Consider the following 11,018-nt stretch of genomic DNA (forward strand, 5'->3'; position numbering starts at 1 on the left):
TGTTGTGTGTGTGTGTGTGTGTGTGTGTGTGTGTGTGTGTGTGCAGCTGAAGCAGCTGCAGCTTCCTCTCTGGCACCACTGCATCTCTCTTTGGAGACAGTGTTACAGATTACACACAGACTGACAGATAAAGGGACGACACAGTGGAAGGAGAAAAAAAAAAGATTAAAAATATCGTTTAAAGGGACATTTCAAAAGTAGTTAATTAATTAATAATAATAATAATAATATATTTTATTTAGAAATATATTTAATTGTATTACAGTACATAGGGAAATTATCGCAAAACTCAAAAATTACACATTTAATTTATGGGATCTTAAGAAACATTTAAGTCATTTAAATTTGTTTATTTTACAAAACCACCAGTGACAATAAAACGCCTGAGATTTTAGAAATTATTTTGAAAAACATACATTTTTGTTGTTGTTGCTGGAGCAGTAAGATATTGACAATGATGTCATTTTCCTTTTTTGAGCTGAACATATTAAAAAATTGTATTTGTTTGTACGTCACTTCCATGACCGTCGTCAGGTTTACCTGACAGTCGTCAGGTTTACCTTTACTGAAGAACATCTGCAGCATCCCATAATCTGAGCTGGAGCCGTAGGTGTGAGGATTTCATTGAAGATTTTCTCCCTGAAAGTCTGCTCCGTGACAAACCTTTAAAAGTTTCCTGGTCCATTTGTCTCCCTCCATACCTCTGTCCCCCTGTCCCATTGTTGGAGTGTCCCCTGTCTTATCTCCATGGTTACCTGAGGCACTGGGAATGTGTGGTGCCACCAAGGAATGTGTTCAATTATTAAACCAGCCAGGGGCCAGCCACACACACACACACACACACACACACACACGCACACACACACCACCGGCACACCTGCATTCTTCAGAGACATGTTCATATAGCAGTCATTAAAGCAGCATCTGGCAGAGCCGCGTTTGTTATGAGTTAATTGGTTCATGTTGATGTTAATGTGTCACATCATTAAACGTCTGACTCCAGAACAGACATTTGTTGGTTTTGTGTTTGAGGTTGGAATGTGAAATAATAAAGTATAGTTTTTTTTAATCAAAATATATAAATAATGGACTTAGTTTAAAACACTATCATTTGTTGTACAGTTTTACCTGTTCTATCACACATAGAGTTCATGACCAACTCTGTTTGTTGAAGGATGAGAATTTTCTGAAAATACACTTTCCAGACAATCAAATAAAATCAAATAAAAATATAAAAATATTTTTAAATATTAGATTTTAGTTGTTTTTTTTCATTACCTTTTAAACTGGTGACCTCACATTATTGTCTCTTTGTCTCCTCACAATTTTGGAATCTAGTTGTGGGCTAAACTGGATGATCACTGATTTAAGATAAAGTAATGAGAGCTCACTGCAGCCCCTACTGTCTGTCAGTAAAACTGCACACTGAATCACAACTTCACCGGACCTTGACCTTTCCAACAACGACCCCTCTGATAATGTTAGCTCCCTTTCATCCTCCGCTTATCTGTGCTCTGCTTCTTCTGTCATCACAAATTACGAATTATTACGCCGAGTCTCAGGCTCCTCATGTGTCACTCTTAAGGACAAGGTACAGCTGTGTCCATGAAGGCTTTGATTGGCCGACGGCGTGCTCCCCTCCCCGGGGTCTCAGCTTGGACTCTTCATTTCCACGTCTTCCTATAAGTTTGTCGCTGCTTCCTCTCTACTTTTTCTGTCAGTCTCTCTCTCTCTCACACCCTTTGGTCTGACCTGTTGCCAGCTTCTCGTTGCTATGGTAATGGCAGTCTGGTTGATGAGTCTGCAGGCAATTCAGGGAGGCTGACCAGGGAGACGGCCACTAATCCATAAATCCCACAGAGGGTGTGTGTGAGCGTTGGAGGGAAACAAGGTCAGCAAAACCTCTGGGTGAATGTGTGTGTTCATACCAGGGAACAGACTGACTCCCACAGGGGGCCGCAGACAGACAGCTAAGAGAGAGAGACAGAGGGAGAGAGAGAGAGACTATGGTTTAGGTAGCATACAGGTTTAAAAGAAGTTCAACTTTAAAGCTGAAAAATTAGATAGATTTTTGGTCAAAAATATTTAAGATTTTAAAGCTCCACAGACATGCAAGTTTCATTGCAATACCAGTGCTGGCCAGCAGGGGCTGGGTAAAGAACAATACCTATGTTTTACGTATTTTCAGAAATTCAAAAATTCAAAAATTTTCTCATCTTATCTTCAAAAACAACTTCAATACGTATTTTCAGAAATATCAAAATTCTCTCATCTTATCTTCAAAAACAACTTCATAACTTCACACCCAAAGGTTCCTGGTTCATGTCCAGGTTGAACCGATGGACTTTTCTTTCTTCTAAGAACTCATATTGAAAACTGAGAATCCTGAGAGACGTGTCTTGTGTTTTATTCAATAAAATCCGACAACTTTTGAAACTCATCCTCTGTCTTTCAGTCTTACCCTCGTACGTAACCAGAACTTTCTTTTCTTGCCCCGTTCTCGGTCTCGTCCCAGTGATCCGGAACAGGAGTTTATTTGCGACCAGCATCACCTGATTTCTCTGCTTGTTCAGTCGTGTGTTTCCACTTTACGGATATTTGCTGTTCAAAGGAACGGCTCTGAACTTCAGGTCAAACCTTAACCCTGGAATCAGAGGAATGCTTCTGGGTTTTTCTTTCAATATCTTCCGCCCTGAGGGACGTTCAGAGGCCTCACAATCTGTTTCCTGTCCTCCAGACGCTGCTAGTTCCACGCTTTCTCTTACTGTTAGTTGGACTCCGAGCTCCGTCGAAGCTTTAGTTGTGCATTTTTACGCACGTTTGTGTCCTAACCTGACTTTGCAATCTCAGAATCACAGACACTGCCACCATCGGCCATGGTCAGGACCTGTTGGCAACCAACGCTCCATGGGCTGCACTTGCCACAGTCCGCCTCACCTTCTAGTCTAGACATCCTGAGTGCTGACTTGTTCAGATTCATTGTTTTTTCTGATTGAAGTTTTGGCGCCGATGCTGATGCTGATAAAAAAAACAGCCAGATACGCAGCTGCTGTCTTTCTGTTTGTGAATCAGATCTGAAGTTAAGGCGTTGAAGGTGTCGACCGGCCGTCAACGCCGTCATGTTTGTACAACAAACACATGCCTGTGTGATTTATTCTAATGTTAGTCCATGTGTCACCGTGTTATTTCACTGTGTTCTGTTGCACCTGGGGAGCAGTTTGGGGGTCGGACGGACAAACAGTAGAGTGGAACTGCTCCCTCCTCCAGTTTGGAAATGAATGAGGGATGACAGAAGAAGAAGAGGGGCGGCCGAGCTCTGAAACCGAAGGCCGTGATGACGGAGCATCTGGTGCAAATTAGTGTCAGGAATCAGACGCTTTCCGACGATAACGTCAACATTACGTCATACAACCTGACACGGCTGTAGTTTAGACGTGTGATGATTTCAGTGATGTCACCGAAGAGGTTGGAATTTTCAGGGAAAAACAAAGTTTTTCAATTAGGAACAGGAAACTCCGCTTCTTTTCTTCTTTTCACCATTGAAAAATCTAAACTAACGTGAACTCCTTCTTTGTCTCTGCAGCTTTTCCACGTGGCCTATGTGCTGATCAAGTTCGCCAACTCACCCCGTCCAGACCTGTGGGTTCTGGAGAGATCCGTCGACTTCGGCCAAACCTACCAACCCTGGCAGTACTTCTCCTGTAAGTGTAAACATTTTAATGCTTCGTCACATACGGTCAACTGCACAGTGTCGGGCTGCAGATGTCTGCTCCTTTGGATCAATCCAAATCAAATTCCATCAGCGTCAGTTCATGTTTCCCTAACCTCCCCCAGGGTTCAGTCAGAGTCTCTCTCTAATCTCCCAGTTTAACTGCAGCCTCGGGGGCCCGCGGCTAATTGGTTGATTGGTTAGTTGGTCAGGTCAGAAGTGGGACGTCATTACATCATAGAGCTGCCAGCTGATTGACTCTGGCAGCTGTCAGTTCAGGTGGGCTGCAGGGGAATTCCAGGCACGTCGCAGCTTGAAGAGAAAATCTGAGCGAAGAGGACGGAGTGCGTGGGGCTGAGTGTTCCTCAGCTGTGTGCTGCATGAGACATATCTGCTATTAATCTATTGAAGGCTGCTCCAGGTGGCCAAGATGGACATGATTGATTAGAAAAAAAAAAAAAAAACTTGGCAAAGTTATGAAATGAAATCATGGGAAGCCGGTTTAAACTTTGATTTGTATCTGAGGGCGTGAATCCAAGTTACTGCATATACACACCTGCGGTTGTGGATTTTTTCTGTTCCAGTCAGATGATGATTGGAGTAATCATGTCACTCTCTCCATAAATTGCTATCGTAGCTTTCGCTAATGGACAGACCACAGCATTCAGTTGATCTGCTCATGTAGTTTTTGTCCTTGTCTGTTACTAACGATGGGCGGTTTATTGTGTTTTTATGCAGTAAACCTGAAGGAGTCTCACCTGTGTTTGATCAGATAGAGCCCAGACAAATTCTACCTATAAACTAAGGAGGCGTGTCTTCATATATTTATGATAAGGTTGTCTGCTTAAGCCTGTTCCTGTCAAGATGATTTAGTCTCCAGTCTAATGTCTGCCATTCTCTCTACTGTATCATCTCAACCAAACTGTGACAAGAGCAGAAAAAAGTCCTGAACCAAACGTGCTGTGTCAGAGAGAAACCAGGAGACAGGGCTGACTGTGTACGTGGAGAATACCGCAGAGTAGGTTAGCGTCGGCCTCAGAGCTGTAAATCCTGCAGATATTTGACATTTATATCTTGAATTGCTGCTGCTGGTTCAAAGCCACAGTTGCACCTCTGCCCTATGGGCAAACATTTAACATCCAGATTTTATAGAAAAATGAATTAACATTTCATCTTTGATTTTTTTTCCGCCTTCTGTGTCAGGGACACAATTTAAAATAAACTGAAAATTATTTCCGGGAAACTTAACATTTCTGTATAAAGATTTGACACTAACATGATGATGTAATTGTTGTTTAATTAAATATGAGGGTTATGGAATTTTATGGCACACAGTATATAATAACATTTTTCTAGATTATCATCATGACATAAATACAAATTAAGCTTGATTAAAATCATAGTGTGTGCTTTGTAGTTTCAATTTAACTAAACTCTGTATAAATGTCAACATATTTTCTCAAACCTTCCTCAGTGATGTCGCACAAACATGCCTATTGGTCCGATGATAGATTCACGGCCGCTTTGCAAAACCCTTAACTGTGTCCCAGAAGGGCTTGTGGACCACTGGTTGAGAACCGCTGCTGTACTTATACAGTATCATGTTATGGCATCACCAATTGGTTAAAGTGCAAAACATAAAAGGAACCAAATATCTTAGTAAAGGTTATAGCAGAAATGAAAAAAAGTTTGGAAGATTTGAAGTCAAATACAAGGACCATATTTAAATTTTATATACTTCCATAAATCACTTTCTTTGAAATGAACAACTTAGTGAAATGTACAGATGTGTCTGTGAAGCTGCCGCTGACGTCTGTTTGTCAAATCACAGAGCGTCGCCCAGCCAGGCTCTCCTTTAATTTTCACACCGAGACACGTCATTAAAATGCCACAGGAAATGTTCACATGTGGTTTGACCTAATTATAAGCTTTTCTCTTTCTTTTTTTTTCTCCTGCTTTCCCTGTTGTTTCTGTGTGTGTGTGTGTGTGTGTGTTCAGCCTCCAAAAGAGAGTGTATTGAACGATTTGGTCAAAGAACCATTGAAAGGATCAACTCTGACGACGACGTCATCTGCACCACTGAATACTCTCGTATAGTCCCGCTCGAAAATGGAGAGGTTTGGTTTTTCTTTTTATAGTAGTTTTTATACAGAATTAATTTTCCAATATGGTCCAGTTCATTTAAGGCCTTATTCTTGTCAAGTTATACTTTTATTATAACATTTGGATACTATAATCTTAATTTCTCGAGGGATTAATAAAGTTCGATCTATCTAGATATTTTAATTTTAATTTCCTGAGGGATTAATAAAGTTCGAAGTTTGAAGAACTTCCAAAACCACTGATTAACTTCCGTTTTCTCAGTCATAGTGTTATTTTCTGGTAATGAATCAGTGATAAAGTCTCTGTCCGTCCTTCACTCCTCTCTAGGTTGTCGTGTCCTTGGTCAACGGTCGTCCTGGCGCCATGAACTTCTCCTACTCTCCTGTTTTGCGGGACTTCACCAAAGCCACCAACATCAGGCTCCGCTTCTTGAGAACCAACACGTTGCTCGGACACTTGATGGGCAAGGCCCTGCGCGACCCCACAGTTACCCGCAGGGTGAGAACCACGGGCAGATCACAGAGGAGTGCCCTGAGAACTAGGATGTAACGTGTGTATTTGTCAGAAACCTGTGTCAATAATATGCAGTAATAACGGTGTTTTTTGTCGCTGTCACTCTGCAGTACTACTACAGCATCAAAGACATCAGTATTGGAGGACGCTGTGTGTGTAATGGACACGCCGAGGCCTGCAACGCCAAAGATCCCAATGATCCCTACAAGTAAGAAGAGTTTCAAAAGACCTGGAACCTCTGACACACACACACACACACACACTTGTTAATACACACGAGACCAATCCAGTCAAAACACTTTAAATTTGCTGCGTCTATGAACTAAGTAAAGCCCTATTATCTCATTAAATGATTTTCTTCGATTTAATACGGTGAGTCATCGTCCACACAATGAAAAACACAAGCGCTGCAGAAACAGAAAAAAAGTTTCCAGGAACTAATCCCTCACCTCCGGCTTTAATCTGTGTGTCCCTGGTTCTTGGCTGTGGTTTTATCTGCTGCCACTGCTGTCTGCCTGGTCTAGGACAACATGTATACACCTGCACACAAACCACTGCTACAAACAAGACTGGGGCTGAAGTTATCGTGGAGAGCGAAAAATAAAATACCCCCATCTAAATTAAGCATTTGGAAAGCTCTCAATTTCACCGGAAAAGTATTTTGTTGATAGTAATTTCTCAAGGCCTTGAGGCTAAAATCGATCTGTGAGTCCACCAGTCCACAGCTAACATGAGGCTACAACCACGTCGCTACGCTAACCTGGAGTGGAGTTGATGACACACTGAAGTACGTGGTTATATTTCAGAATTCACTGTTTGATGTGAGACTGATCCCCACAACAAGCAATATTAATGACCCGTCACCACCACCCACCCACCCACATACGGTTTTAGTTTCCACCTCATCCCGCTCTGTTGTGTAAAGAGGACTGAGTGAACCAGTGGTAACATGATCGAGTGATCGGGGGACTTGGAGGAGCATGGACCAAAAACTCCCACGTTACCCAACTGCAGCAGAGAGAGTCTCCCAGGTCTCAGCTACGACTGGTGTCGATAACTGGACTGTTTAATGGATGGGTTAAAGGCAGTGGGGACATGTTGTTGTCTGGAGGACAGAGGGACAGAGGGATAGATGGACAGAGGGATAGATGGACAGAGGGGCAGATAGACAGAGGGACAGATGGACAGATGGACAGATAGACAGAGGGACCGATGGATAGATGGCAAGAGGGACAGATGGACAGGGGGACAGATGGACAGATGGACAGAGGGATAGATGGACAGAGTGACAGATGGACAGAGGGATAGATGGACAGAGTGACAGATGGACAGAGGGACAGATGGATAGATAGAAAAGTCTTTAAATGTAAACGTCGCCTATAAGTTTCCTTTTATTTAAAGGCAAAAAAGACAAGAAGAAGCTTGTTTAAATACGTGTGTGTGTGTGTGTGTGTGTGTGTGTGTGTGTGGCTACATCATGTAAGACTGTGGACTTCCTTGTAAGCCATCATTACTTTGTCAAATCCACCATGACTCACACACACACACACATAATTTTATTACACATTGCCACGTATTCTATACACACACACACACACACAGTTGAACCTACACACACACACACACAGTTGAACCTACACACACACTCCTGCGCAGACATGTCGAAGGTATGTGGAGATGTTCCCTGGTGAAGCTCGTGATCCGGCTGTTTCCACGTTGTTGAGCATGACCCGTTTGGGAATTTGGGAGTAGGAGAGGAATGTCCTGGGAAGAGTTGATGGAGTTGATGTACAGAGAAGACAAATGTGGCACCGACGGGAGGTGGTGACCCCGGCATCCTGCAGAAGATACTGTGGCATCTGTGCTGGGATTGACAGCAGCTACACTGTCACAGGTGCCTCTGTTTTCAGCTGTCAGTGCAGGGGGGAGGAGAGCAGGGGTGAGGAGAGCAGGGGGGAGGAGGAGGGGAGTGTTTGTAAAAACATGTATGATGAGAGGAGGAAACTAGACGAATGTAGCATTTTTCAAAAACTCCTTCCTCACAGCGTGTGACCTCACATTAGTCACATCTTCAAACTGCCTAAACAACAAAGTCAGTTAGCTGGTGTTGTTTCTGTCTTCGTGTCTTTGTGTCTTCGTGTCTTTGCGTCGTACAGTTGGATTCTGTTTTTTCCACCTTGGTTGTTTTAAATGTTCGTTCATTTATGTTTTAAGCTCAGGCGTGTGTGTGTGTCTCCTGACATTCCTTTTGCCTGACACAAACTCAACAGTCTAACCTTTAGCGTCTAATGAGGCTCAGATGTGATTTATGTTGTGTTTGTCTACTTCACATACGGTGTATTCAGTGGAAAACATTAATTTCGCTCACATTTCATGATTTACAGGTTTTGATTTAAATGATTCTTTTGGCAGTAATTGTTTTTTTTATTTTTGCCTATAGTTTAGTTTTTAATAAAAGTCATGAATTATGAGTAGGGGAATGTTCTGATTGCAGTTTTATTTTCAAGTCAAACAGTCCATTTAGAGCATGGGTCTTCAACTGGTGGCCCGTGGACTGCATCTGGCCCACCAAACCCTCCAATTTGGCCGCTGCTGGATTATGAAAATTGTTAAATTAGGGAAATCTATCTGCCTCTGAGATTCTGTGAAGTGAGAAAAAATTAAGCCGAATATTTAGCCCCGAGGGACACCACGATAGACAATGTGACCAAGGCTAAATCAAACCAGTGCTTGGATGCATTAATACATTACGTAGCAAAGTACTAAATAATTACAACCTCTCAAACAATCACTGACTCACTGTCATAACCCCTATAACTTCGTATGATTACATTTGCACATGTTATTGGGAAATACTGTAGGGAATCAGAATTTCAAAAACCCCTTCATGCACTGATTAGAAGTTTTTTTCTTTTGTACGAAAGGGTAATGAAACACGTACGTTCGTTGAACTTGTGGTGTAGTTCCGTGTTGATTCAAAAAGTAGTGAATACGCTTTGTGGCAGCTCTCAGTCCGTGGTTTCCTTCCTTTCTTTTCCTTGGTTATTGTTTCAGCGTCTTAGTGACACTCTGAGGGAAACTTTGTTTTCTGCCTTTACCAATCACACACATGATTACTCTTTAGTACATTTAGGCACGCACAAACACACACTAACATACATGCACACAAACACACATTTGCTGGACTAATGATTAATCCAGATGTGTCCTCACCTCAGCGCTCCCTCATCCTGAACTGCGGGTGACACAGCAAAGTGAAAGCAAATGAGGCCGAACGTAACAGATTATTGACCAAGTGGCCAGATGGTAACAACATGGTTCCAGATGATTGGGGCTGAGAACGCTTCAAATGTTTACAGCCAAGAAATGGAATAATGGATTTTGTTGGAATGAACTGAATCTTTTAAAGAAATTGTGATCAAACCAGACTTCAGTTGGGTTTGATGTCCAGGAGGAAGTTCACTGGACATTATCATAGTGCGTCAGTCTGTGTCTGCTACTCATCATCACAGACGTACCGGAGGGTAAACATCCATACATCATCACACTGCACTACTGGGGTTTTTTTTTTACTTCTATTGCTTTATATATATTAGTTTTTGTCTGTTTCCCTATTTTGTTTAATTTTCAACATTAGCTAGTTGTTGCAGGTGCTTTTGTCTATTGCAAACCTCGGCAAACTACGGCCTGTGGGCCAGATGCAGCCCACTGAGCTTTCTATTCCGGCCCGTTAAACACACATCTTTCTGTTTCATGCATTAAGACGAATCGACTGTAATTTCTGTTGATGCCACTAAATGGCGGCAGACATCAAAGGTGCCAGATTATCTTCAAAATGTAGGTTTATTTGCACAGCATTCTACATCCAATCAAAACTGAACCGGTCTGTCAGGCAAATTCTGAACATCATTTTGGTCTGTGAGCCAAACGTTTACCCACCAGTGGTCTAGTGAGTATTACAAGATAATAAAAAATAGATATATAAATAGTAATAATAAAAGTTCCTATGTGATACTACTTTCTCAAAAAAATGTATTTGTTTTATTGTAATTTTTTCATCCTTTTTGTGCATCTTTTTCTACGTTCCTTGACTGGAACTTGACAAATACTTTGTGATTGTGGAAACAAATTGCCGTGACAAAGGTCGTATGTTTGTTTCTGGTTAGACAGAAACAGATCGTACATCTTCTCTGTACGTGTGTGTGTGTGTGTATGTGTGTGTGTGTGTGTATAACACAGGCCTGCAGATGTGTGAAAGTCCAGCCCTGTCCATGCTCTGTCTGTCACCTCAGTGACATCGTGAACATCCATCAGACACAGAGTCCAGGCGATCTGCCTGTTCTGAATGTGACTGACACACAGAGAGAGAACAGAAAGTCTCACTTATCCTAAACACACACACCAGGCAGCGTCACTGAGGCCCAACGTGATCTGTTCAACATCAACCAAACGTGGCCTCACAAACAGAAGTGACCCGAGGAAAATTAGTCTCGTCTCAGTCTTCATGTTTTACTTTACTTCTACCTTAAAAATGTATTTAGAAGAAACTCAGTGAGTCATCCAGTGAGCGGCGCTTCAGTCAGGAAGCTGCCGTTCCACAGCTCACGGCTTAAACCAGGAAACGGTTGTTTTGGGCTGATGCCCTCCATTGAAAAGCTTGTTTCCTTAAAATGCTTCATTAGAAGTGAACCCT

General features: G+C 42.2%; 1 protein-coding gene and 1 long non-coding RNA gene across 2 annotated transcripts in view; one reads left to right on the plus strand and one right to left on the minus strand.

The window, feature by feature from the left end:
- lama5 (laminin, alpha 5) overlaps nt 1-11,018 on the plus strand; it is a 59,704-nt gene that overhangs the window by 18,713 nt on the left and 29,973 nt on the right. Inside the window, exons 3-6 of the mRNA XM_025059139.1 lie at nt 3,584-3,701; nt 5,708-5,826; nt 6,140-6,310; nt 6,436-6,533. Coding sequence (XP_024914907.1) covers nt 3,584-3,701; nt 5,708-5,826; nt 6,140-6,310; nt 6,436-6,533 — 506 coding nt within the window. The remainder of the gene's footprint in view (nt 1-3,583; nt 3,702-5,707; nt 5,827-6,139; nt 6,311-6,435; nt 6,534-11,018) is intronic.
- Nucleotides 7,747-10,219, minus strand: LOC112487560 (uncharacterized). Its single transcript, XR_003050750.1, has 2 exons — nt 9,267-10,219; nt 7,747-8,235 (listed from the first exon to the last, which is right to left on the minus strand). It is a non-coding gene; the product is annotated as an uncharacterized LOC112487560 (long non-coding RNA).

This window comes from Cynoglossus semilaevis, chromosome 10 (genome assembly GCF_000523025.1).
Source record: "Cynoglossus semilaevis isolate Cse_v1.0 chromosome 10, Cse_v1.0, whole genome shotgun sequence".
Classification (NCBI taxonomy): Eukaryota; Metazoa; Chordata; class Actinopteri; order Pleuronectiformes; family Cynoglossidae; genus Cynoglossus; species Cynoglossus semilaevis.